Source organism: Phacochoerus africanus, chromosome 7, assembly GCF_016906955.1.
Source record: "Phacochoerus africanus isolate WHEZ1 chromosome 7, ROS_Pafr_v1, whole genome shotgun sequence".
Lineage (NCBI taxonomy): Eukaryota > Metazoa > Chordata > Mammalia > Artiodactyla > Suidae > Phacochoerus > Phacochoerus africanus.
The window spans coordinates 68,057,853-68,085,800 of NC_062550.1; the positions used below are offsets into that span (position 1 = coordinate 68,057,853).

Sequence of the window (27,948 nt, forward strand, 5' to 3'; positions counted from 1 at the left end):
TGGCAGGTGCTATGGGGACATGGAACTCTCTGGCTCAGCCCAGACCAGGCCTCACAATCCTGCTCACAGGGCCCTGGAGAGGACAACTGTTGCCCGTGTGGCCTTGAGCCAGTGGTTGGATTTCAGGCACTACCCATCTGTGGGTATCAGGACGTCCCTTGGGAAGGTGGGGACAGTGGAGAAAGCTTCTGACAGAGCCGGGGAGATAATCCAAGACCCAGATGGCTGGTGAATCCGCAGACCCTGTATGTAAGTGTGTGAACCTTCCCGGCTTTCTTTTCTTTTCTTTTTTTTTTAAGGCAGTACCAAAGGGATATGGAAGTTCCCAGGCTAGAGATCGAATCAGAGCTACAGCTGCCGGCGCATACCACAGACACAGCAATGCCAGATCTGAGCTGCATGGTTGTGGATCCTTAACCCACGGAGCAAGGCCACATCCTCCCGGATACTAGTCAGGTTCTTAACCCATGCAGCCACAACAGGAACTCCCTTCCTGGCTTTCAAAACCAGGTGCAGGGGAGCCCCAGTTCCCCATGAGTCTGTGGCTGGTCTGTCTTGGAATGTATGGCAAAAACTCTTAACAGATAATCCCCTGAGAAGACAATTTCTATTTCTCTTCTTCACTCTACTGCTATTTGGTTTTGTGTCCACAGAAAACCGCCTTATCGTTGTGGAGGGCAGTTTCTTCATCTGGAAAATGAAGAAAAATCCAGCGTTTTCCTTCCCAGGCACCGTGTCCCCAGTAGGTGTCAGGGAAGAAATGGGACAGATTTGGAATCTTGGTTGACATCAGCTGTCACTGTAAGAAGCCACAGGAGACCAGGTTGTACCCTGAGCCCATCTAGATGCCACCTTCTCCAGGAAGTCTTCCTGAGTCTCCTGGGGTGAGTGCCTCTCCCCCCACCCCGCCCTCAGGCTCCCTGAATACTCCGTTCCCATCTCTGTCACTAGGATCCTTGTCTTCATGACATCAAGGGCCTGTCCTCTCCCATGGGGCTGCATCAGTGCTCAGGCTGGGCCGGTGTCGGCATGCCCCAGATCTGCTTCCGCAGGGAGAAGCTAGTGAACCCGCCCTGCTCTGGGCTGCCTCCAGAATGGCCACAGTGACAGATCTCTCACCTGGGCTGTGTGCTTGGGTCCCTGTGCCTCCTGGGACCTCTTTTTGGGCCCGATTCTCTGATTCCTTGGCCCTTCACTCTTTACTCTCTTGCTAGGTTGTCTTGGACAGAGATTTCAGAGGAAAAACTCAGCCCCCATATTCAGCTTTTCCTTCCTTCCAGGGGTGACGTGGAGTCAGACTAGGCCCAGCCTCTTCCTCCTAATTTTCCCCGTGAGGCCCACATCCTCCCTGCCTCCTTAGGGCCTGTCCCTGACGCTCCCAGAGCTCCAGGGCTCTGCCCAAGTTCCCTGCCTGGCCCCTGTCTCTGAGTACACATTCCTGCAACCTCGTGACCAAAACAGGGGACATTACACATTCCTGACCTGGCAGCCAATGGTGTAAAAAAGAACAGAATGTCCCAGGGCTCCGCCCAGCCCCCAGCTCCACCTGGGCCCCTCCCTGGGCTGGACAAGGTAGGGGTGGTGGTGAGGAGTCCAGCGGGAAGAGGCTGGACCAGTGGGAGAGGCAGAGGGGGTGCTGTGGCTGAATACCAGGCTGGCGGGCAGGGGCCAGGATGTGTTCCCAGATACCCCTGCTCCTTCCTTTCCAACACCTGGGGGTGAAGCTGGGGATTCCCCAGGGAGGGCACCTGGCTCCTGGAAGCCTGCTGGGGGCATCCCTCCCGGCAGTCCTGCCAGGGATGGGAGACTCCCTTTGGGGGTGGCTCCCTCCCCCTCACTCTCCTCTCTGCTTCTCCTCCATCCCCCCCCCCCCCCCCCCCCCGCCCGTCCTTCTCCATCCATCTCCCTTTTCCTGCCTTCCCTGTTCTCCTGGTCCCTCCACCTTAGTCTCACTCATCCTGACTTGTCCTTTTTCCTGGCTTTGCCGTCCTGGCTTTGTGTTCAAGATCCCTCTCCGGGTTCAAGATCTCTAACCTTCGCCTGCCGTTCTGTCTCCCTGCCGGCCAGCTCCCCATCACTCCCCAGTCCCTGGGCTCCAGGTCACCAGCCCTCAGGAGCCCTCCTCCCAGTGGAGAGCTCTCAGCTCAGGCTCCTCCTCTGCCCCTCCCCCTGCCTGGCTCACCTTTAATTGAGATGCTAATGAGGCTTCTGTCGCTTCTATCCCCGGCCGGCGGGCGGGCTCCCCGGCCCGGCCGCTGCACCTGTCAGGTGAGGGGGAGGAGAGGCTGGGCTGCCAGATTCAACTGGAAAGGAACCAGTCCCAGTCCAGCTACAACCTGGGAGTGGGGAGCAGGAGGCAGCCCAGACCTCCTGGAGCCCTGCAGTCCCTGGGACCAAGAGGGAGTCAAGTCACAGCTTGAGGTCAGGGCCAGAGACTGGAGGAGAGAGCCCAGCCTGAGAGGGGGCAAGGTGAGGAAGAAGAGGACGGGAGGCAGGATCAGAGATCCTGGCAGGCAAGGAAGAAGAGAGTGGAGAGGCAGAGAGACAGAGGGAGACAGAGAGAGACAGACAGAGGAGCCAAGACACAGAGATCTGGAGGAAGAAGAGCAAAGAAGACTGACTAAGCCAGGCAGAGACAGACGGCAGGGGAGACGGAAAGGGGGCGTCTAGGACAGAACCCAAAAGGCGGCCTTATCAGGGAAGCAACAGAGAGGCCACTCCAGGGAAGCCCGGCTCCAGCTCTTCTGGCCCCAACTCCAGCCGGTCAGCGGGCTCTTAGGAAGGAGGGAGGGAGGGGCGGGGGAGTGTGGGCTCAAGGGTGGATGAGGGCCTGTCCAGGAGCAGCCCAGCTCTAGGCTCCGGACGATGACGGACGAAGGGCACCCAGAGCCCAGAACTCAGCCCTGACCCTCGCCCTCCCCAACCCACCCAGGGCTCATGAAGGGAGACAAGCGTGAGGAGCCGGGGCCGGGCCCCGAACCCACGGCCCCCCCGCTGCCCACGGAGGAGGAGGAGGCCCTGCTGGAGTTCCACCGCTCCTACCGGGAGCTCTTCCAGTTCTTCTGCAACAACACCACCATCCACGGCGCCATCCGCCTGGTGTGCTCCCAGCACAACCGCATGAAGACGGCTTTCTGGGCCGTGCTCTGGCTCTGCACCTTCGGCATGATGTACTGGCAGTTCGGCCTGCTCTTCGAGGAGTACTTCAGCTACCCTGTCAGCCTCAACATCAACCTCAACTCGGACAAGCTCGTCTTCCCTGCCGTCACCATCTGCACCCTCAATCCCTACAGGTCAGTCTCTGGGAAGGGAATTCAGAGGATACCTGGGTGCCCACTGGGCTGGCAGATGCTCAGACCCAGGGGTGGGAGAGGAAGCACCTCCCTGCTCCTGCCCCGCTCCCCGCAGACCTGATGGGCTGGCTGCTCTGCTCCTGGGGAGACTTCCTACTACCTGAGGCTTCTCCAGAGAGTGCCTGTGGGACAGCAACCTCCTCTTGGCCTCTTCATCCTCAGGCAAGTGGGAGAGAGTGCTGATGAGGTCAAGATGCTGATAACTCAGAAGGGCGGGGTAGGGATCAGCTCCTCCTCCAGGTCAGGAGATGAATCTGATGGAAATTCTGCAAGGAAGCCACTGCAGGTGCTGGGGCGGGGGAGGGGGGGTTGGTGGGGAGCTAGTAGGGGCTAGGCTCTGGCAGGCTGGTCTTGGTTTAGAAGGGAAGTTTGTTTTGGAGAAAGCAAAGTTGGGGGGAGGCCTGGTGGCAAAGCTATCTGTGAATCTTGAGGCTAGAGGTGGAGAACAGGACTGAATAGAGGCAGCCCTAGGCAGGCTCTTTCCCCCAAGGCCCAGGTGACCCAGCGGCCTGCCCAGTCCACCTGCCCAGGTGCCTGACTTTTCCGTGCTTGGGTGTGTCTTGAAGTTTTGGGTTTCATCACTGTTCTTTGCCAATTTTTGGTCCGGAAGTGGGAGTGGGGGTGAGGCGGTAACCATGGAGAAGAAAGGAGAGCCTGGCTGAGTGTTTATACCCACCTCTCCTGTGTCCTCACTCAGTCAAGCCACACCTGGGACACCCGCGGCAGGCCAGACACGGTTCAGGCACCCGGCAAATGGGTCCCTCGATAATTCATTCAATCGTTGCTGAGGGCCGGGTACTTTGCCAGGTGTTATTGAAAGATAAGATGGCATATAAGAGACAGGCATATAAACAAATAACGAGCACACTGTGATAGGTATAATAAAAATCGTGAGTGAACGTCTCTGCCTTCAAGGGGTATGAGATTTATGAGCATGCGTGTGTGTGCCTGCTTGAGCGTACGTGTGAGCAAACAGATGGGGTGTGCATGTGATGGTGGATGACTGAGATTGGTCACACATGGGGGGGTGGAGGCTCCCCATATACTTACTCTGTTGTGTCCGAAGGTGTGTCATGAACTAACAAGGGTTGGGACATCCTGTCCTGCAGAGAAAAAAATGCAGGGCCATTTCACGGATTGACCCCCTAATGAGGTCCAGGCTAAGGGGCCAGATACTAAGAAGCTACCTCATGCGCCAGACACGGCCAGGTTCCCCACATGCATCTCTAATTCTTCCAACAATCCTATGAAGTAGGTACTATTTTTATCCCTCTTTTCTACTTGAAGAAACTGAGGCAATGAGCAGTAAGGCACAAGGTCACAGAGATAGGAGCTCAGTGTGACTCATCCTCTGTTTGCCTGACCGCAAACCCCCGGCCTCTTCTTAATCCCCAAGATGTGGACTCCATGGAATCAATGGCGTTTCCGCTCAGATGTTTCCCTCTTATTGCTGAGCTTGCTTCTATTTGCCTTCTCCGCCTTCTTTCTCTTCCCCTGGTGCCCACGGCTTTGCTTCTCTTCTTCCCAACCTCCCTGCTTCCCTGTCCTGATCTTTCCCCCACTCCCCCCACCCCTCATCCCCTGGGGCTGTGGTGAGGGGGAAGGACAGCCCTACCCCCCACCCCTACCCCATCCCCACCCCACCCTTGAGCCAGAAGGGAGGGGAGGGCAGGCAGGCCCCGAGTGGGGTGGTAGGTTCTCAATAAATACTTGTGCTTGAATGATGTGGGTGAGAGATGGACAGGGCAGGGGTGATTGTGTTGAGGCCTGCATACTTTCCAAGGTTCTGCTGGGTGCAGGGCCCTGGACAGTAGTGGAAAAAGCCCCAGGGGATGAAAACCAGAACCCAGGCCTCTGGAGCCTGCAGGGCCGGGAGGCAGGTGTCCACTCCCGTAGGACTTGGTGGGGAGAGAACCCAGCACCCTGGAAAGGAGGGGAGTCAGGGGAGGCTCCTTAGGGCTGGGGAAGGATGTTGAACACCTACTCTGTGCTTGACTCTGTGCTTTTTATTTATTTATTTTATTTCTATTTCTATTTTTTTTTGTCTTTTTGTCTTTTCTAGGGCTGCACCTGTGGCATATGGAGGTTCCCAGGCGAGGGGTCCAATCGGAGCTGTAGCTGCCAGCTTACGCCACAGCCACAGCAACACGGGATCCTTAACCCACTGAGCGAGGCCAGGGATGGAACCCCCAACCTCTTGGTTCCTAGTCGGATTTGTTAACCACCGTGCCACAACGGGAACTCCAACCCTGTGCTTTTTAAGCACTATCTCACTTAATCCTGACAAGTCCATGGAGATGGGCATTATTATTTCCATTTTGCAGATGAGGAAATGGATGTAAAGTAATCTGAGCAGGGTCAAATAGCAAATAATAAAAAATGTCAACAATGATAATGGCTGACACCTCTAAGACTTAATATGTGGGAGCTCCCATTGTGGCACAGGGGAAAGGAATCTGCCTAGTATCCAGGAGGATGTGGGTTTGATCCCTGGCCTCGCTCAGTGGGTCGGGGATCCGGCGTTGCCATGAGCTGTGGTGTAGCTCCCAGATATGGTTCAGATCCCACGTTGCTATGGCTGTGGTATAGGCCAGCAGCTGCATGGGCACTTCCCTATGCCGAGGATGCCGCCCTAGAAAGAAAAAAAAGTCTTTATATGTACCAACAACCAAATTAAGATTTTGTATAAATTATTTACTCCTCACAACAGACTTCTGATGTAGATACCAGGAACTATTCCCACTTTATAGATGAAGAAATTGAGGCCCAGAGAGGTTAGGTAACTTGCACAAGTTCACACAGAGAGCAGGTGGTGAGACTGGGATTCAAAAATCCCCCCCCCCTATGTAGGAGCCAGTGCATCTTAGGTCAGCAACTGAGTCCCACACCAAGTGTGTCTGATTTCAAAGTTCTTTCCCTCATTGCGCTTTAAGGAGAGGCGAGGGAGAGGCATCCAGGGTTGGGGGGCTGGTGGGAATCCGTGGGGAAGAGCAGCAGGAGTTGGTGGGGGGTTGGGGAGGAAGGAGTGAGGAGGGAGGAGCTGCTGGTTTCTGTTCCAGGAGACAGGCAGGGGTGGGTGGACAGGTTAATACAGCCTGGTGGGTGGGGACCTGAGTGTGAATCATGCTGCTGGCTGGCGTGGGTGCTGGAGGCAGAGGTGAGATGGGTGACCCGGGCAGAGGATGCAGGGAGGAGCTGGAAATTGTGGATGAGATAGAAGAACCCAGCAAGATCCCTGGCATGAGGCTAGGTGAGACCAGATGCCCCCCTGCGGGTAGCTGGGTATGGCCATCAGATGGGGAGGGAGAGGAAGAGGGGGTGTTCTGGGCTGCTCTGCAATTGCCAGGAAAGGGCACCAGGCTGAAGACCCTCATGCTGAGCAAGGAGGTGCTAAGAGAGTCCAGTGTGAGGGGTCTCCAATGGCAGTCCCCTCTTTCTGGCTAATAAAGGGCTTTTTTTCACCAAAGGAGAGGGTGGGACAAATCCACATCCTTGGAAAACAGAGCCCAAGAACATATTTTTTGTCCAGTCCTGGGAGGGATTTAAGCTGGTTCTAAGGAAGAGCTGGGCATTTTTCTTTATTTTTATTTTTTATTTATTTACTTTTGGAGGACGGGCAAGAAATAGATGCATTAAGATAGGACGCTTGTGAGAGGTGCAAGCGGACAGGCAAGGAGGCTCTGAGGAGCTGGGCATTCCTGAACAGAGAAGGTCATGGAATCTTCCTTCCCAGAGATATCTGGCAGAGCAGGGGACATGGCAGTGAGGAGAGAGGCGGTTCTGCAAGGAGAGAAGCTGCTGGAAGGGAGGGGAAGGCTCTGAGATAGGGGGTTGGGGGGAAAGCAGGCTCTGTCTTGGCAGGCCTGGCAGGGACCACAAAGCCCAGACTCTTAGATCTGGCACCCCTCCCCCTCCCAATGATGGACCCCTTCCTGTCAGCAACCTCACATGTTGTTGGAGACTTGTAACTTCTTCCCCAGTCCTGGTTCAGTCTCTTTGAAGCATCTCTAAAGACGTCCCCTCTTTCTTTGCCGATGGCCATCAGTTCAGGTGCACCTGGGACAGCAGTAACCCTGCTGTGGTTTGCAAAGGCCATTGTCACAATCTGATACTCGTAACAAGCTCGCCGGATAAGGAGGGAAATATCACCCCAGAGTCATAGGAGAAAACGGAGGCTCTGAGAACCTAAAGGCTTTGCAAAGTCACCCAGCTGTCTGTCACTCTACCCAGATGGAGGAGTCAGAACTGGAATCTAGTCTTAGGCTCCACAGAGTCACAGGAGTTCTTGTGTGGTGCCTCGGGTTAAGGATTGGGCCTTAGCCAGGGTTGCTGCTGTGGTTGGGTTTCCAGCCCTGGCCCAGGAACTTCCACATACCATGAGTGTGGCCAAAAATAAAGTAAAAAAAAAAAAAAAAACCCACAAAGTCACAAGGCAGACAAGTGGCGGGCAGTGCTCCTATGTCTCCTTGGCTTTCTCTTCTCCAAAAATAGTTTATTATTGGGAGTTGCCATCGTGGTATAGCGGAAACAAATCCAACTAGGAACCACGAGGTAGTGGGTTCGATCCCTGGCCTCGCTCAATGGGTTAAGGATCCGGCGTTGCTGTAGTGTAGGTTGCAGACTCGGCTTGGATCCCATGTTGCTGTGGCTGTGGCATAGGCTGGCAGCTGTAGCTCTGATTCGACCCCTAGCCTGAGAACCTCCATATGCCGAAAAAGCAAACAAGAAAAAAAAATAGTTTACTATTATTGCTCTTGTTAAAGAACAGTCATGACAATAAAACAATAGCTGCAGTTATACACTGCCTACTCTGCCAGCTATTTTGCTCAACACTTTTCATACATTAACTCACTGAACCCTTAAAACGACACCATGCAACATGTACTATTAATATTCCCATTTTCCAGATGATGAAACAGAGGCACAGAGAAAAGTAACTTTCAGGCTAACCATCCAAAAAGTGGTGAGGCTGGCAAATGAGCATAGAAAGCTGATTGGAACTTAGTTCCTATAAGTTTTCCTTTTACTGCCGTTCTTTTTTTTTTTTTTTTTTGTATTTTTAGGGCTGCGTCCGAGGCATATGGAGGTTCCCAGGCTAGGGGTCGAATTGGGGCTGTAGCTGGCGGCCCAGGCCCCAGCCACAGCAACACAGGATCCGAGCCACGTCTGTGACCCACACCACAGCTCATGGCAATGCCAGATCTTTAACCCACTGAGCGAGGCCATGGATCAATCCTGTATCCTCATGGATGCTAGTCAGGTTTATTAACCACTGAGCCACAACGGGGACTCCTGTTGTACCATTTTAGACTCCCATCAACAGTAATTCCAGTTGCTCCACCTTCTCACTGATATTTGATGTTATCGGTCTCTTACTTTCAGTTGAATGGATGTTAAATTGTACCTCATTATGGTTTTAATTTGCATTTACCCGAGGACTAATAATGTTGAGCACCTTTTCTTGTGTTTAGTGACCATATGCATATTTGGGGGGGTCATTTTTAAAACAACTTATCTTTTTCTTGTTGATTTGTAAGAAGTTTCTATATTTTGGTATTTCATGTTTTGATATTTTTTTATTCTAAGAAGTTTTGCCTACCCCAAGGTCATGAAGGTATCTATGTTCTATACGTTCTAGATTTTTGTACGGACTAAGATAGAGGTTGAGGTTCTATTTGTTTTCCACTCAGTATCCAGTTGTTCCAGTATCTGTTATTTAAAAAACTGTTTTCTCCATTGAATTGAATTGTTGGTGCTTTGGTAAAAAAAATCTGTTGACCATATATGTGTGAGTTTATTTCTGGATTCTCTTCTGTTCCATTGATCTATTGCCTATTCTTCCATAAGCCTTACGCGGTTGATTACTGTGACTTTATAGTCATAAAGTCAGTTTGTGTAAGTACTCAACTTTGCTCTTCTTTTCCAAAACCGAATTGGCCCTTCCAGATTCTTTGGATTCCCATATCAATCTTAGAATCAGCCTCTCAATTTCTTCAAAAATGTCTGCTGAAGCTTTGGTAGGGACTGGGTTGAAACTAAAGAGCCATTTGGGAGGCATCACGAGTTTCTGATCCATGACCTCCACAACTCCTTTCTTTCATTTTGGTCTTTGGTTTGCTTCAGCAGGATTTTCAGTGTGGAAGTCTTGCACACCTTTCATTAGATTTATTCCCAGTATTTGCTGTTGTTTATGCTCCATATGCAACATATGTTAATGTGGTGCTGTGTTTGTGATTTCATTTTCGAGTTTTTTGTGGCTAGTATGTAGAAATACAATTAATTTCGTACATTGGGTTTTTATCCTGCAACTTTGTTTATTAGTTCTAGGTGTTTGCTTTAGTAGATTCTATCATGATGGAGATGATAATAAGCCCCATATTGAGAAAAAGGAATGTGACGATTTATACTGGTCAGTGTTTAACTTAAGGTGTTTGGGCCCCACCCAAAACTCTGAAAAACTGTCTTTGGTATATGGGGGCATAGAGGCGGGGCGGGGGTGGTGATGGGGGGGAGGGGAATGTGTGGCATTGGCATTTTTAAAGTTCCTGGTAAGAGTCTCGAAGTGCAGTTGATTTAGAAAGTGTCAAGTGGCAGACAGGCCAAAAGGCCACTCTAAGGGGATAGCATGGGGTGGCCCGCGGATCGTGGGTCGGTTTAAGTGTCTGGGTCCAGTCTGCCCGCCCCCCCAGGAAAGGGCAGACAAGTTCCGGGTTCCCTTTCAGGCCAGGGCGAGTGGGAGGAGAGCGCCTCCCGCCTCTCCCTTACGATAAACTTGCTGCAATAAACGCTGTCACCGCTGGAGTTCATTGTCGCCTCCAATTACCCCGCGGACACACCTCTCTACACGCCCTCTTGCCCCCAAAGAGTCCAGGAGACCCCAGAACTATTCCCCGCAGGCTTCCCTGGGAACAACCGCCTCACGGGTTACAGACGGGGAAACCGAGGCCGGGCGTGGGGCGGGGGAAACAGGGATTGGCTCGGGGCCGCCCCCTGGTCGGACCCTTAGCCATCGCCCTTCCCAGGTACAAGGAAATTAAAGAGGAGCTGGAAGAGCTGGACCGTATCACAGAGCAGACACTCTTCGACCTGTACAAGTACAACTCCTCCAACACTCTCGTGGCCCACGCCCGCCTCCGCCGAGACCTGCGGGAGCCCCTGCCGCACCCTCTGCAGCGCCTGACGGTCCCGGCTCCGCCCCACTCGGCCCGCAGAGTTCGCAGCGCTAATTCCAGCGTGCGGGACAACAATCCCCAGGTGAACAGGAAGGACTGGAAGATCGGCTTCCAACTGGTAAGGCCCCACCCCGCCAAGGCCCCGCCCATCTCCGGGGAAGGCCCCGCCCCACCGTTTCGGCCAGAGAGCAGGTTTCTGCTCTTTCCCGACCGCACCTCCGCCGCAGTGGTACAAGGCAGACCTCATCCGCGGGCTGGCAAAATAAATAAGTTAAATCTATAAATAAGGTTTGAAAAATAGAATTAAATAACATCTCTCTGGGCGCCAGCTTATGAAGGGTCCTCGCTGGCAGCCTCTGAGAACGTTTATGGGGGCGGGAAGTCGGATCTACTGTGAAAAATGCACCTTTCTGAATTCAGTCCTCCCAGTGGGATTGGGTTGGGACCCTCTAGTGTGATGGGGCACTGGGGCTCCACCGGCCTAAGATGGAGAATAGGGAGGCACTGACAAGGAGACTTAAAAAACAAATGGGGTGTTCCCCCGTCGTGGCTCAGTGGTTAACAAACCCGACTAGCATCCACGAGGACACAGATTCAATCCCTGGCCTCCCTCAGTGGATTAAGGATCTGGCGTTGCCGTGACGTGTGGTGTAGGTCGCAGACGTGGCTCAGATCCCGCTTTGCTGTGGCTGTGGCGTAGGCCTTCGGCTGCAGCTTGGATTCGACCCCTAGCCTGGGAATTTCCATATGCTGCCAGTATGGCCCTAAAAGACAGAAAGACAAAAAAAAAAAAAAAAAAGGCATGGAGAAGAAAGACAAGTCCTTTTAGTAAGAGTGGACCACGGTACCTAGAGGCCAGGGTTCCAGTCCCTGCTCTGCTGTTGGGATGAACTACTTGATTCCTCAGTTTTCCCATCTGTGAAATGAGGAGAAGAATCTTTGTTCCATTCTCCTCGGAGGCTTCATACATGACCCTGAGGTGTGTGCAGCTCCCAGTCTCTTCTCTGGCCTACCTGCCACTCTCCTAGTCCCTTGCTCTCCGGGTCTGCTCTCCTCCAGGCTTCTGCTTCTCTCTGCCTTCTGTTCCTTCCCACTCCCAGCTCCCAATCCTACCTGTTGGTCCTCAGGACCTCAGAACACTCATTCCTTGACCTTGGCCTGCCCTGCTTACCCTTGCTGCCGGCCCTCTGACGCTCTGGTCTCTGTGTTCAGTGCAACCAGAACAAATCAGACTGCTTCTACCAGACGTACTCATCCGGGGTGGATGCAGTGAGGGAGTGGTACCGCTTCCACTACATCAACATTCTGTCCAGACGACGGGACACCTCTCCGTCGCTGGAGGAGGATGCACTGGGCAAATTCATCTTCGCCTGTCGTTTCAACCAGGTCTCCTGCAATGAGGCGTAAGTCTGTCCCTCTGGCCTGGTTTTCTGGGCCAGCCTGAGGCCCCACACCAGTGGCACCCAGGAGCGCTTGTTGACTAAAGAAATGCCTGTGGGGAGGATAGGGCAGCACTGACCTCAGGTCCAAACTTCTGCAGGGCTGGATCTGGGAATGACAGCCTCATATGGCTTCTCTGGGAAGGCTGGGGTTGAGATCTGGCTTTGAGAAACCAAGGGTTGGATGCCTGGTTCTCCACTTTGCCCAGGCCTCTTTCTCACTAACTAACCTCAACCTCAAGAGTGCCTGGAACATCATCTGGCCCCCTGCTCCGCTTTCTCAGACGAGACAGGTAGTAGTGGTGTAGTGGACACAGCATGGATTGAGTGGGCGACTGACCCCCAGTTCCTGCTCTGACTCTGTTCCTTCCAATCCATGTGACTCTAGGTGCTTCACGTCACTCTTTATTTATTTCATCTTTTTAGGGCCGCACCCATGGCATATGGAGGTTCCTAGGCTAGGGGTCTAATCAGAGCTGTAGCTACTGGTCTACGCCACGGCCAGCGCAACGCCAGACCTGAGCTGTATCTGCGAACTACACCACAGCTCATGGCAATGCCGGATCCTTAACCCGCTGAGCGAGGCCAGGGATCGAACCCGAAACTTCATGGTTCCTAGTTGGATATGTTAACCACTGAGCCACGACAGGAACTCCTCATGTCACTCTTCAGAGTCTGTTTATTTGTTCATAAAGTAGGGGGAAATGAGATTCATTCAGTGTTCATTGAACAAATATTTTTGACTGGGCTATGCGCTAGTCACCGCCTGAGTCATTTGTGGTACATCAAGAAGAAGAAAGGAGTTCCCATCATGGCTTAGAGGTAACAAACCCTGGCCTCGTTCAATGGGTTAAATGGATTAAGGATCTGGCTTTGCTGTGAGCTACGATGTAGGCCAGCAGCTACAGCTCCAATTCAACCCCTAGCCTGAGAATTTCATTTTTTTTTTTTTTGGTCTTTTTGTCTTTTCTAGGGCAGCTCTCCGCGGCATATGGAGGTTCCCAGGCTAGAGGTCCAGTCGGGAGCTGTTGCTGCCAGCCTACACCAGAGCCACAGCAACGCGGGATCCGGCTGCGTCTTTGACCTACACCACAGCTCATGGCAATGCCAGATCCTTAACCCACTGAGCAAGGCCAGGGATCGAAAAATATATATATATATTTTTTTTCCACTGTACAGCATGGAGACCAAGTTACACATACATGTATACATAATTTTTCCTCCCATTGTAATGTTGCGATGTAAGTATCCAGACATAGTCCTCAGTGCCACACAGCAGGATCTCATTGTAAATCCATTCCAAGAGCAATAGTTTGCATCCATTAACCCCAAGCTCCCCATCCCTCCCATTTCCCACCCCCGCCCCCGCCACCCTGGGAAACCACAAGTCTATTCTCAAGGTCCATAAGCTTCTTTTCTGTGGAAAGGCTCATTTGTGCTGTACACTAGATTCCAGTTATAAGTGATATCATATGGTATTTGTCTTTCTCTTTCTGACTTATTTCACTCAGTATGAGAATCTCTAGTTCCATCCAAGCCTGAGAATTTTCATATGCTGCAGGTCTGGCCCTAAAAAGACAAAAAAAAAAAAAAAAAATAAGAAAGAAAGAAAGAAAAGAAAGAAGAAAGAAAAATCCGGAGTTCTTGTCGTGGCGCAGTGGTTAATGAATCCATCTAGGAACCATGAGGTTGTGGGTTCGGTCCCTGCCCTTGCTCAGTGGGTTAACGATCCGGCGTTGCCATGAACTGTGGTGTAGGTTGCAGATGCGGCTCAGATCCCGTGCTGCTGTGGCTATGGTGTAGGCCGGTGGCTACAGCTCCTATTAGACCCCTAGCCTGGGAACCTCCATGTGCCATGGGAGCGGCCCAAGAAATAGCAAAAAGACAAAAAAAAAAAAGAAAGAAAGAAAGAAAGAAAAATCCTTGTTATTTTGGAACTTTCTCTTGTTCTTTTGTTTGTTTGTTTGTTGGCAGCAGCCAGGGCATGTGGAAATTCCTGGGTCAGGATTGAATCTGTGCGCAGCACTGAAACTGTGCCAGATCCTTACCCTGCTGAGCCACCGGGGAACTCTGACACTTTTCCTTACCTGGTGAAGATGATAACGTCCATCTCCAATTGCATGAAATAACAACGGAAAGGGAGGGCACTTTGTAAACTGCAGTGAGTGCTGAATCTCAGTACTCATTTGAAGTGACACTCACACAGGTGAAGTGACTTGCCCTAGGACACCAGGCCAGCCCGAGCCAAGGGTCCTCCCTACTCTACTCCCCTCCAGGCATTCTTTCAGTCACATCTCCTCTCATAATGTCCTTGCAGAGGGGTCATGGCAGCTACCAGCACTCTGAGGGATGGGAGAGGCTAGGGGTAAGGGAGGTCCCTTTCTGCAGCCCCTGGCCCCTCCTACTGCCGAGGCCCCTCCCTACTCAGTTCAGGCGTCTTACCTGGCCAAGGAAGGGGATTGAGGCAGCAACCCCCTGTCCCTGGAGAATGTCAGCAGGGCCAGGTGTCACCTGCTTCTGCCCCTACCTGTCACTTGGAGCACACTTTTGTTTCTGTCTCTGGCTTTTGTGTTTGTTTGACAGCAGAAGCTACCACCGGGAAAGTGAGACAATAGCAGCACTTGAGCCTGGGTTAGCCCCCACCTGCCATCAAGTCTCTCCATCACCCTCTCTCACTTTGCCTGGCCCCGGGCGCCTACCTCCCCATCAACGGAAAGTCCACAGTTCATCTCAGTCTTGACGCTTAGGTCATTTCCTCAGTTCAGAGCCTCATCATTTCTCACTGGGGCTATTGTAACCTCCCTTTATTCTGCTTTATATCCCTGTGTTCTGCTTGCACTTTGCTACACTTAACTATTCCAGTTAGTCCTGTTTAAAATCCATCAGTGTCTCTCATGGCCTTTGGAGTCAAGTTGAAGCTATTTTTCATGGCTTTTTCAGCCTTCTGCTGCCCCATAATCCCAATACCTTTGCCCTTCTCTCTATGATCTTTTCTTTTTCTTTTTTCTTTTTAGGGGCACACCCGTGGCACATGGAAGTTCCTAGGCTAGGGGTCGAATCAGAGCTGCAGCTCCTGGCCTAGGCCACATTAATGCCCGATCTGAGCTGCATCCGTGACCTATGCCCTAGTTTGTGGCAATGCTGGATCCTTAACCCACTGAGCAAGGCCAGGGATTGAACCTGCATCCCCATGGATACTAGTCCGGTTCATAACCTGCTGAGCCACAACAGGAACTCCTATGATCTTCTTTTTAATAACAGCTTTATTAAGATGTAATTCACATACCACAAAATCCATCCTTTTAATGTATATGATTCAGGGTTTTAGCATATTCAAAGAACTGTGAAACTCCTAACACTCTAATTTTAGAATATTTTTCCTGCTCCCTATTCCCTCCCCTCCTCCAAGCCTGGGAAACCACTAATCTACTTTCTGTCTCTATGGATTACCTACTGGGGACATTTCATGTAAAAGTGATCACACAATATATGGTCTTTTATGACTGGCTTCTTTCACTTAGCATGGTATTTTCAAGGTGCATCCATGTTGCAACATGTACCAGTCACTCATGCCTTTTTTATGACTGCATAATATTTCATTGTATGGATATGCCACATTTTGTTTATATATTCTGCAGTTGATGGACATTTAAGTTGCTTTCACTTTGGGGCTATTATGAATAAGGCTGCTGTGAGCCTTCCTGTGCATGTTTTTGTGTGTATGTATGTTTTCATTTCTCTTACGTAGATTCCTAGGAGTGGAATTGCTGGGTCATATAGTAATTCTCTATTTAACGTTTGGAGGAATTGCTGGACTGTCTTCCAAGTGGCCATGCCTTTTTTATATCCCAAGTGGCTGTGCCATTCTACACACCAGCAGTGTGTGAGAGTTGTAAATTCTCCACATCCTCCCCTTGGTATCATGTCTTTTTGCTGTTAGCTCACTCTTTCTTTCTTTCTTTCTTTCTTTCTTTCTTTCTTTCTTTCTTTCTTTCTTTCTTTCTTTCTTTCTTTCTTTCTTTCTTTCCTTCCTTCCTTCCTTCCTTCCTTCCTTCCTTCCTTCCTTCCTTCCTTTCTTTCTTTCTTTCTTTTTTTCTTTCTTTCTTTTTAGGGCTGTACCCACAGCATATGGAAGTTGCCAGGCTAGGGGTTGAATTGGAGCTGTAGCCTCTGGCCTATACCACAACCACAGCAATGCCAGATCCAAGCCGCTTCTGTGGCCTATACCACACATGGCAACACTGGATCTGTAACCCACTGAGCAAGGCCAGGGATTGAACCCACATCCTCATGGATACTAGTCGTATTCATTTCTGCTGAGCCCCTATAGGAACTCCACTTTTAGCTGTCCTAATGAATCCCCATAGTCTTTAAAAAAAATTTTTTTTGGCTGCACTTGCAGCATGCAAAAGTTCTTGGGCCAGCGATCAAACTTGTGCCACGGCAGTAACCTGAACCACAGCAGTGATAATGTGGAGTCCTTAACTATAGGCCACCAGGGAACCCCAAAATCCCTATACTCTTATTTAATAGCAAATTTATATAGCTCTCCCTAACTACTAAGCACTCTTCTTCTAAGTAATTTAATCCACACAGTATCCCTGTGAGGTAAAGGTCTATTATTATTATTCCCATTTTATAGATGAGGAACTGCAGCACAGAGAGATCAAGTACTTGGGTAGGTCCCTCAGCTAACACTTGTCAGAGTTAGGGTTCAAGTACAAGTAGTTTATGTTCCTCACCATTGTGTTATACTGCTTCTTATATATTCTCATAATGTGCTTGATGTGTTTTTCTTTGTGTGTGTTCTTACCAAGTGTCTTGTAATGCGGACATAGATGGCGGTGTGTTACGCATTTCATGTGGCCTTTTACTTTTTTTTTCTTCACTTTCTTTTTTTTTTTTCTTTTTCCTACTGTACAGCCTGGTGACCCAGTTACAGATACATGTACACAGTCTATTTTCTCACATTATCATGCTCCATCATAAGTGACTAGACATGGTTCCCAGTGCTACACAGCAGGATCTCATTGCTAATCCATGCCAAAGGCAATAGTTTGCATCTGTTAACCCCAAGTTCCCCATCCACCCCACTCCCTCCCCCTTCCCCTTGGCAACCACAAGTCTATTCTTCAAGTCCATGATTTTCTTTTCTGTGGAAAGGTTCATTTGTGCCTTATATTAGATTCCAGATATAAGTGATATCATACGGTATTTGTCTTTCTCTTTCTGACTTACTTCACTCAGTATGAGGGTCTCCAGTTCCATCCATGTTGCTGCAAATGGCATTCTTTTTTTTTTTCTTTTTAAGGCTGAGTAGTATTCCATTGTGTATATATACCACATCTTCCTAATCTATTCATCTGTTGATGGACATTTGGGTTGTTTCCATATCTTGGCTATTGTGAATAGTGCTGCAATGAACATGTGGGTGCATGTGTCTTTTTTTGTTTGGTTTTTGTTTTTTGTCTTTTTGCCTTCTCTAGGGCCACTCCTGCAGCATATGGAGGTTCCCAGGCTAGGGGTCCAATCCGAGCCGCGTCTTTGACCTACACCACAGCTCATGGCAGCCCCGGATCCTTAACCCACTGAGCAAGGCCAGGGATCGAACCCACAACCTCATCATTCCTAGTTGGATTCGTTAACCACTGAGCCACAGCGGGAACTCTGCATGTGTCTTTTTAAAGGAAAGTTTGTCCACATACATGCCCAAGAGTGGAATTGCTGGGTCATATGGTAGTTCTATGTATAGATTTCTAAGATATCTCCATACTGTTCTCCATAATGGTTGTACCAGCTTACATTCCCACCAAGAATGCAGGAGGGTTCTCTTTTCTCCACACCCCCTCCAGCACTTGTTATTTATGGACTGACTAATGATGGCCATTCGGACTAGTGTGAGGTGGTATCTCGTGGTAGTTTTGATTTGCAGTTCTCTAATAATCAGGGATGTTGAGCATTTTTTCATGTGCTTATTGGCCGTCCATACATCTTCCTTGGAAAAATGTCTACTCAGGTCTTTGCCCATTTTTCCATTGGGTTGTTGGCTTTTTTGCTGTTGAGTTATCTAAGTTGCCTGTGTATTCTAGAGATTCAGCCCTTGTCGGTGGCATCATTTGAAACTATTTTCTCCTATTCTGTAAGTTGTCTTTTTGTTTTCTTTTTGGTTTCCTTTGTTGTGCAAGAGCTTGTAAATTTGATTAGGTCCCATTGGTTTATTTTTGCTTTTAATTCTGTTGCTTTGGGAGACTGACCTGAGAAAATATTCATAAGGTTGATGTCAGAGAATGTTTTGCCTATGATCTCCTCTGGGAGTTTGATGGTATCTTGTCTTATATTTAAGTCTTTAAGCCATTTGGAGTTTATTTTTGTGCTTGGTGTGAGGGTGTTTTCTCATTTCATTGATTTGCATGCAGCTGTCCAGGTTTCCCAACAATACTTGCTGAAAAGACAGTCTTTTTTCCCATTTTATGTTCTTGCCTCCTTTGTCAAAGATTAATTAACCATAGGTATCTGGGTTTCTTTCTGGGTTCTCTTTTGTGTTCCATTGGTCTGTCTGTCTGTTTTGGTGCCAGTACCACACTGTCTTGATGACTGTGGCTTTGTAATATTGCCTGAAGTCTGGGAGAGCTATGCCTCCTGCTTGGTTTCTGTTCCTCGGAATTGCTTTGTCAATTCTGGGTCTTTTGTGGTTCCGCATGAATTTTTGGATTGTTTGTTGTAGTTCTGTGAAAAATGTCCTTGGTAATTTGATAGGGATTGCATGCCTTTTACTTTTTAAACTAAGTTCTATGAGTTTAAGCTTCACCTGTGTTGCCCTACCCACTCCGTTGATTCCACCCGCTGTACACAGCCCACAGTGTGCATCTCTCACCCTGTCCCTGTCCCTGTCCCTCTCCTCTGTGCAGGCTCACCCACCTTGCAGGACTGGTCTCTGGCCTTTCCATTGCCTCTGCTTCCATGCCTTCTTGAGTGCAGCCTGTGCTCTGGAAATGCTGACTTCCTAGCCCTTCCCAGAATGTGCACCAGTATTTCACACCCCTGTGCTTTTGTTCTTCAGGGCCCATGGAGTGTTCAAGATCATCTGGTTCCAATCTCCTCATCTTACAGATGAGGAAAGTAAGCTTAGAAAAAATGACTTGCTCCAGGCCGCATAGCCAGAGCCCCACTCCTGGTCTCCATGCAGGCTTTTTCCCTCTCCTAGTTCTCTTTCTGTCTCCTCTGCCTATCCTAGGCCAAAGCCCCCTCTTGTCCCTGCTCCTATCACTGGCTCCAAGGTAGCAGGGTAGTTAGAACACAGATCCCCTCTCTTCCCGTCGAGACTCTGGCTACAGCCCCGCACAGCCTCCCTGTTGGGGAACCTGCGATTTGCTGTCAAACTGTATTCCTCTCGCAGCAACACAAAGCTGCGATTCCCTTCTCTCTGTTCCTTAACCTGTCCCAGCCCAGCTTTGGACCTACCAGTGGGAGGCATGCTCATGTGAGAGGTCCCACTCCTGCCCTCGGATCTGATCTTTGTCTTTGAAGCTCCTACTTACCGGTCTCATTCTCATCCTGTCCCTCTGTTCCTTTCCCTTCATTAATTTCTCAACCATTTATTAACCTCCTCCCCATGTCTCCTATATGCCAAGAACCATACTGTCAACCCAGAAATGACTCAGACATGAATGAGATGTGGCTCCTGTAATCTCAAGGAGATTACAATCCAAATGGGGAACGAAGATTTAGATGTGTGAGAAGCTAGGGGTGCTGCAAGAGTTTGCAGTGCAACACGCAATCTGAGAGGTCACAAGGCCAGTGAGATCAGGTGGCCTGGTGGCAGGAGCCTGGGCTAGAAGGTAGCTGACGTGAGTTGAGTCCTCGCACACTTGCTGCTTATGTGAACTTGGGCAACTACGTGACCTTGAGCCTGTACTTCCTCTTCTGTGAAATGGGGTTGATGCCCAATGGAGTGACTGAGGGAGCTCGGGCAAGGCCCCCAGCACTGCATTGGCACATAGTAGGTGATCGGGAAACACAGGGCTCTGAAAGTCTTGCTCTCCCGACCCCCTGCACTTTCCCCTCTGACCCCACTCCCTCTGGCTCTCTCTCCTGGATAGGAATTACTCTCACTTCCATCACCCGATATATGGGAACTGCTACACTTTCAATGATAAGAACAGCTCCAACCTCTGGATGTCCTCCATGCCGGGGGTCAACAATGGTGAGCGGTCCCCGACCTCTGCCCAGCCCCCCACCCCCTGCCCTGCACGGCCACATTTACCCACCTTGAGCTTGTGTCCTAGGGGTGCTCAGGGCCTCACTGCAGCATGCCCACCTCGATCCTGGAAAAATCCTCTCTGTTCTTTCTCCCCTCTGGGCACCACGTAGTCCATTCCAGGTGTGAAAGGAATCCTGTCCTGGTCCTTTCTGCCTCCCTCCTCCCCCTTGGAACCCAGTTCAAGGATTGCCATTCCATTTGCAGGTCTTCCAGAACTTTCTGCCCTGGGAGCCTTAGAGACTAGGCAGAGTGGGAAGATGGGTTTCCACCCCCTGATGCATCTCCCAAACCTCTCCCACCCTGTTCCCTCTGTACCCCCCAGGTCTGTCCCTGACGCTGCGCACAGAGCAGAATGACTTCATCCCACTGCTGTCCACGGTGACCGGGGCCAGGGTGATGGTGCACGGGCAGGATGAACCTGCCTATATGGACGATGGCGGCTTTAACCTGCGGCCTGGTGTGGAGTCATCCATCAGCATGAGCAAGGCAAGGATGCTGACTGGGAGGCTGGGAAGAGAGCCTCAGACTGGAGAGGGCCCTAGAGGTGACAGCCAGAGGACCTGAAGAGGTCATGCAGGCTGGGCCTTGAGTGTGTGGAGGTCCTCGGGGGCAGAAAGCATGGGCGAGGGGCCTGGTCGAGGGGGCATCAGAAAGTAGGGATCTGGGGCAAGAGAGCTGAAAGGGGTCCTGATGTGCTTAGGGTCTCAGAGGATGGATGCTCTGGGCCCAGGGTCCTTGGACTAGCCCGGGGGACAGGCAAATAAGAGAGGTGGCAGCCTAGGATGTACAACCCGGGACTGTGGGAAGACAGAGGTCAGGAAGACCCCTGGCCCACCTTGCTCTGACCTCTGACCTCTGATTTCTCAGTGTTTCTGGGTTCTTAGGAAGCCGTGGACAGACTTGGGGGCGACTATAGTGACTGCACCAAGAATGGCAGCGAGGTCCCTGTGAAGAACCTTTATGGTTCCAAGTACACGCAGCAGGTGAGGCCCACCTGTTTCTACGGCGACCATCTCCCAGGCCTGCAGGGTGGGTCAGCCAGAGCTGGGGGGGGGGGTGGCGCAGGTGATGGGCATGGTGGAAAGAGGGGGGGCGGCGCATTGTGGGGTCTGGGACAGGTATGTCCTCCCCTCCCATGCTGATCAGGCCTCTGTGGGGGAGGGCAGGCCTGACCCCCCCCACCTTCCCTCTCCCTTCCTCCAGGTGTGTATCCACTCCTGCTTCCAGCAGAACATGGTCAAGGAGTGTGGCTGTGCCTACATCTTCTACCCGCTGCCTCCGGGCATGGAGTTCTGTGACTACAGGAAGCATAATTCCTGGGGTGAGACTGCGGGAGGCCTGGCCCCCACCACCTGCCCCCAGGATTCTCCTGAGAGCCCTGCACCCCCAGTGCCCTGGCTGTGGGGAAGGCTTCTGGCTCCCGTGCTCTCTGACGGGTTCTCCCCCTGACTGCTGTTGTCCAGCCCTTGGATGTGGCCCCTTGCCGTTTTCCTCTCCCGCTCTGTCTCTTTCTACCTCTGATCCTCCCGTGCAGTCTTCCTCTGTGTTGGCTTCTGTGCATTTATAATGGGGTGGCCCCATTTAAAAATAACTTGCAGCAAAAGGAAGGAAGAGCACGTGAGGGAGAGCTCCCTGGCTTCTGCACTCAGTCCGCTATGCCTGTGGCTTCCCGGCCCACTGCCCAGGGAGCTGGTGTCAGGCACTGGCAAGGCTGCACTGGGTGCAGGACGAAAATACTAGAAGCATTGGCTGACATGTCATTCCCTAACGCCTTCCATTTTATGGATGTTCTATAATGTCCAGATGTATGAGTTCAACAGGAGCAGGTATGGCAGTTCCAATTCCAGATTGGAATTTCTTCCTTTTTTTTTTTTTTCCTTCTGTCTTTTTGCCTTTTTCTGGGGCCGCACCCGCGGCATATTGAGGTTCCCAGGCTAGGGGTCTAATCAGAGCTGTAGCCACCAGCCTATGCCAGAGGCACAGCAATTCGGGATCCGAGCTGTGTCTGCGACCTACGCCACAGCTCACAGCAACGCCAGATCCTTAACCCACTGAGCAAGGTCAGGGATCGAACCTGCAACCTCGTGGTTCCTAGTCGGATTCGTTAACCAATGAGCCATGACGGGAACTCCTGAATTTTTTTTTTTCTTTTCTCTTTTTAGGGCCACTACAGGGCATATGGAAGTTCTCAGGCTAGGGGTCGAATCGGAGCTGTAGCTGCTGGCCTATACCATAGCCACAGCCACATGGTATCTGAGCTGAGTCTGCGACCTTCACCACAGCTCACACAATGCTGGATCCTTAACCCACTGAGCGAGGCCAGGGATCGAACCTGTGTCCTCATGGATGATAGTCAGATTTGTTTTCGCTGTGCTGCAATGGGAACTCTGGAATTGCTTATTGAAGAATGTTTTACCTGCAGGAGGGCACACTCATAGAATCTGGAGGGCCCTGGCGCCTACTCCTTACCCTGATCTAGGAGCAGACTGATCCCTTTTGCTTTTCTCTGCAGCTGAGTTATTCAGCAGGAAAGCTGTGTGCTCAGAAGCTGAGAGGGAAAGAAAATCCCAAACATGAGACTTAGACAATAGAGGCGCGTCTCTGGTACACATGGCCTTCCCTGGCATGGCTGACCCCTCCCAGGGGACATGGTGGGGGCATGGCAGACCCTAGAGGGCTGAGCGCTGTCTTGGCTCTGCTTTGTTCCTCTTTCTGCCTGCTTTCTTCCCTGGCTCTGCTGCTCTCAGCTCTCCTCCTGCCTGAGCTTTGCAGCCTCAGCCTCCGGGTTGCTGTTTCTCTGGCCTTAGAGACTCACGGCGCATCAGAGCTGGAGGGACACGCAGAGGCCGTCTGGCCTGACTGGCTCCTTTCTCAGATGAACGAGCCAAGACCCGGAGGGCAGACATGAAGTCCCAGGACGCTGCTCCCTTGACCCCCAAACAGTGATTGCTAAGTGGTTGTGACTTTTGAACAGATTTCCTGAGAGAGAAAAACAGTGTTGCGCTGTTTGCTGAGACGCTATGAAGACGAGGGAGAGGAACTCGGCTGGAAACACATTCTGCCGAGTTTCTTAAAGACTGCTGACTCCCCAGAGAGAAGGACTTAGCTGCTTCCCATTCTTCCTAATTAAAGATTAATTGGGTAATTAATTATATAAGCCCTGGCAGGCAGAGGGATTTGGGTCAGAAATGAAGAAGGACTTCTGGACCGGGTGACTGAAAGAAAGAATGACAAAAAATAACTTTACTGAGAACTTGGGAAAGAGGGGAGAAGGAGGAATCCATGGTCCCATTATTCCTTTTTTGGTAATGTCTTTATTGAGATAACTCAGTTCCCCAGATAACTCACCCATTGAACGTGTACAGTGCAATTGTATTGTATAGTTTTCATTTTCAGCAGTCATGGAGCTGTAGAATAATTGTCACAATCACTTGAGAACCCTCTCGGGGAGTTCCTGTCATGGCTCAGTGGAAACGAATCTGACTAGCATCCGTGAGGACACAGGTTTGATCCCTGGCCTCGCTCAGTGGGTTAAGAATCCGGCATGGCCGTGAGCTGTGGTGTAGGTTGCAGACGCGGCTCAGATCCTGAATTGCTGTGGCTGTGGTGTAGGCCGGCGGCTACAGCTCTGATTGGACCCCTAGCCTGGGAACCTCCATATGCCGCAGGTGTATCTTAGAATCTTCTCATCACTCCAAAAAGAAACTTTGTTCCCGTTAGCAACCTCTAAGCTCCCCATTCCCTGCACCCACAGTTCCCCCCTCCCTCCTCCCCTGTGCTCCTCATAACCACTAATCTACTTTCTATCTACTCTGGATTTGCCTATTCTGGACATTGCTTATAAACAGAAACATACAATAAGTGATCCTTTGTCACTGGGTTATTGTTATTATTACTATTTTTTTGGCCACACCTGTAGTACACGGAAGTTCCCGGGCCAGGGATCGAACCTGCACCACAGCAGTAACTGGAGCCACAACAGTGACAACACTGAGTCCTTAACCCATTGAGCCACCCGGGAACTCCTGTCATTGGTTTCTTTTCCCTAATATAATATTTTCAAGGCATATCCACTTTGTCGCATCATCTGTGCTTCATTCCTTTTCATGGCTGAATAACATTCACTGTATGGATAGACCACATTTTTTTATCCAGTCATCAGTTGATGGGCATTTGGGTTGTTTCCACTTTTTGGCTATTGTGAATAATGCTGCTATGAATATTTGTGTGGGCATGTTTTCAGTTCTCTTGGTTGTGGAAATGCTGGGTCATAGAGCAATTCTGTGTTCAACCTTTTTATCTTTCTTTTTTTTTTTGTCTTTTTGCTTTTTCTAGGGCCACTCCTGCGGCATATGGAGATTCCCAGGCCAGGGGTCTAATAGGAGCTGTAGCCGCTGGCCTACACCACAGCCACAGCAACGCTGGATCCTTAACCCACTGAGCAAGGCCAGGGATCAAACCCGCAACCTCATGGTTCCTAGTTGGATTCGTTAACTACTGTGCTACAATGGGAACTCCTGTGTTCAACCTTTTGAGGGACAGCCAGACTCTTTTCCACAGTGGCTGCACCATGTTACGTCACCAGCAGTGACGAGTTCCAATTTCTCGACATCCTCACCAACACTTGTTATTATCTTTTAAAATGATAGCCATCCTAGTGGGTGTGAAGCGATATCTCATTGTAGTTTAATCTCATTATTCTTACCCAAAAATTGTTCCTATATGTCCTTTTGACTTTATTTATTTTTATTTTATTTTTTTACTTTTTAGGGCTGCACCTGCAACATATGGGGGTTCCCAGGCTAGGGATCCAATCAGAACTACAGCTGCTGGCCTACACCATAGCCACAGCTGGGATCCAGACTGCGTCTGCGACCCACACCATAGCTCATGGCAACACCAGATCCTTAACCCATCGAGCGAGGCCAGAGATCAAACTCTCAACCTCATGGTTCCTAGTTGGATTCATTTCCGCTGCACCACGATGGGAACTCCTCCTTTTCACTTTTAAATGTTTGTCCATATCCTACACATCTTTGCAGAGGTGTGTCCTGGTTGTTTTTCTTTTTTATTGGACTTAGCTTAATTTCTTTAACATTTTCTGGTGCTGCCCCTCAAGAGGCCTCACTGTCGTGCTCCGTAATACTCCTGTGAAGTGGGTGCCAGGGATCTTGGGACTCCCCCGGGTGTGGGGTGGAGAAGCCTGAAGGGTCCTAGGAAAGTGGGCACTTCTCTGCACTCACAGGCTACTGCTACTATAAGCTCCAGGATGCCTTCTCCTCTGACCGCCTGGGCTGTTTCACCAAGTGCCGGAAGCCATGCAGGTGAGCTTGGCTGGGGAGAACACAGGGTCTTCAGCTCAGCCTCCCTGTGGGAGAGCCCCACCGCCATCACTAAGCGCCCTTCTCCATCCCCAGCGTCACCACCTACAAGCTCTCTGCTGGGTACTCTCGATGGCCCTCAGTGACATCGCAGGTAAAGTGTGTGTGTGTGTGTGTGTGTGTGTGTGTGTGTGTGTGTGTGTAACATTGTGGTTTTCTCTGGGAATATCTATATGGGTGTGTTTGACCCCACCCCCACCCCTGTAAGCCTGAAAAGTATGTGGGTGATCGTATTGACACCCCCATCCTGTCCCAGGACTGGGTCTTCCAGATGCTGTCTCGACAGAACAATTACACCATCAAGAACAAAAGGTCAGTCCTATCCTGGTCCCAGGCCCAGGGAAGGAATCTTGGGGGCGGGGAGGGGCGGGGAGACACAGACCTGGGGAGAGGAATTGCTCCCGTTGATTGGAGGAGGGCATTTCCAGCAGCAGAGAAGGTAACGCTTGGCCATTTCTTCCCATCCTCTCCCTCGCTCCAAAGAAATGGAGTTGCCAAAGTCAATATCTTCTTCAAGGAGCTGAACTACAAAACCAACTCCGAGTCCCCCTCTGTCACGGTGCGTCCTGCCTCCCTGAGCCTGGGATGCTCTGGGGGTGGGGGTGGGGGTGGGGGGCTTAGCCAGGTGGCTGTCCTCGAACGCAAGGGGTCAGAGGGTTTGGGCCTCGAAGGTTGAGGACCAAGGGAAGGAGGACCACGGGTGAGGTTGGGGGGTCAGAAGAAGGGTGCTGGCTGGAGGGGAAGTCCTGCGGGAGGAGGTGCCGGGTGATGGGATGATGGGGCAAAGGCCCCTGAGACAGATTCAGTGTCAGCCGGCCCCACTGTGGCTTAGAGGGACCCGGGGGCCATGAGAGGCCGAGCTGGGTGGCTGAGGAGGGTGGGGCTCCTCTGCTGATGGTCAGCGCGCCTCTCTCCCGCACAGATGGTCACCCTCCTCTCCAACCTGGGCAGCCAGTGGAGCCTGTGGTTCGGCTCCTCCGTGCTGTCTGTGGTGGAGATGGCCGAGCTCATCTTTGACCTCCTGGTCATCACCTTCCTCATGCTGCTCCGGCGGTTCCGAAGCCGATACTGGTCTCCAGGCCGAGGGGGCAGGGGCGCCCAGGAAGTGGCCTCCACTCCACCCTCCTCCCTCCCCTCCCGTTTCTGCCCCCACCCCGCATCCCCCTCCTCATCCCCGCCAGGCCCTGCTGCCAACCCGGCCTTGTCAGCCCCTCCACCTGCCTATGCCACCCTGGGCCCCTGCCCTGCTCCATCAGGCTCAGTAGCTGCAGGGTCCTCTGCCCACCCGCTAGGGGAGCCCTGAGAGGGAAGGACACTGTCCCCTCCCGGAGGCAGGCACTTCCCTTGGTGAGCGGAGACTGGCATTGTCAGGATTAAAGAATTGTTTGGGGCTTCCTGTCCAGCTGCCCAGCTTCCCAGCTGCCTTTGGTGGGGGAGGGAAGCAGGTGGGTAAGGGGCTATGGAAATGGCCTGGAGAACAGGGGCCAGCATCACCTTGGCTCATGCCCTGTGCCCAGTGGCTATGCCCTGAGAACACTCTGGTTTCCCCACCCAAGGGCAGACAAGTTTTTTTTTCCCTTGGATCGGCCAAGCCAAACTTGGAGCTTTGACAAAGAACTTTCCTAGGAAACAACTGACGACCAGAACAAAACACAAACAAGGGCACACAAAGGCATGCGCCGTTTCCTTCCCAAGGATGACTGGCCTCTGCCCCAGGATGACCCTCCACGCCACTTTCCAGTGACAGACGTTTGCTCCTCTTCTTGAACTGGGGTGGGGAACCCCACCCAAAAGCCCCCTTGGTTAGTTGTTAGGCAGTTCCCTTCCCTGTCTCCTTAGGGCAGGGGATGGAGCGGCCCAGGGCAATAGAGGCTTGGCCATTCCCGGTTGGCCCTAGGACTCTTCCGGCCTCACTGCCCCAGGCTCCCATGGAGCTACACCCTGGTGCCTTTGCCCTACATCTTTTGTAACTCTGCGTATTTGCTGAAGCTATTTCCTTAGCCTGGAAGCCTCCCCCACCATTTGCTGGAGAACTCCTATGCATCCCTTAGAACCCTGCTCAGAAAGCACAACTTCTGCGAAGCTTCTGTCCTATTTTGTCTTCCCCAGAATTGATGGCTCCCCTCTCCCCTGGACTCCCGCAGCACACCATAACATCTACGGAAGTGCGGATGTTGCGTTTACTTTCTCGTTCATTTGTGTCTGCATCTTCAACTAGACTGTGAGCTCCTTGTGGTCAGGAATTGAGTCTTGTTCATTTATGTATCCTTGGGATCTAGCCCAGTGTCCCAGTGTCCCGCTTGGAGCAAATAGGCAGGTATTCAATAAATGTTGTTGCATGAA

General features: G+C 51.2%; 1 protein-coding gene across 5 annotated transcripts; it reads left to right on the forward strand.

The window, feature by feature from the left end:
- On the forward strand, positions 1 to 27,948 carry SCNN1A (sodium channel epithelial 1 subunit alpha). Of its 5 annotated transcripts, XM_047787759.1 has the most exons (14): positions 1 to 249; positions 654 to 884; positions 2,933 to 3,293; positions 10,376 to 10,643; positions 11,738 to 11,928; positions 20,064 to 20,167; positions 20,547 to 20,710; positions 21,109 to 21,207; positions 21,428 to 21,545; positions 25,470 to 25,548; positions 25,642 to 25,699; positions 25,862 to 25,917; positions 26,089 to 26,164; positions 26,528 to 27,948. In XM_047787759.1, the coding sequence occupies exons 3-14, from the start codon at positions 2,938 to 2,940 to the stop codon at positions 26,906 to 26,908; spliced, it is 1,950 nt and encodes a 649-aa protein (XP_047643715.1). In that variant the 5' UTR covers positions 1 to 249; positions 654 to 884; positions 2,933 to 2,937; the 3' UTR covers positions 26,909 to 27,948. The 5 variants fall into 5 exon arrangements, with proteins under 5 accessions (XP_047643715.1, XP_047643713.1, XP_047643712.1 ...); XM_047787757.1 differs by lacking the exons at positions 1 to 249; positions 654 to 884 and adding an exon at positions 1,922 to 2,268; XM_047787756.1 differs by lacking the exons at positions 1 to 249; positions 654 to 884 and adding an exon at positions 2,275 to 2,763.

Coding starts and splice junctions, on each gene's coding strand:
- SCNN1A (XM_047787759.1), top strand. CDS start 2,938: ATGAAGGGAGACAAGCGTGAGGAGCCGGGGCCGGGCCCCGAACCCACG. Junction 21,208..21,427: donor GTTCCAAGTACACGCAGCAG/GTGAGGCCCACC, acceptor CCCTTCCTCCAG/GTGTGTATCCACTCCTGCTT. Junction 25,700..25,861: donor GGCCCTCAGTGACATCGCAG/GTAAAGTGTGTG, acceptor ATCCTGTCCCAG/GACTGGGTCTTCCAGATGCT.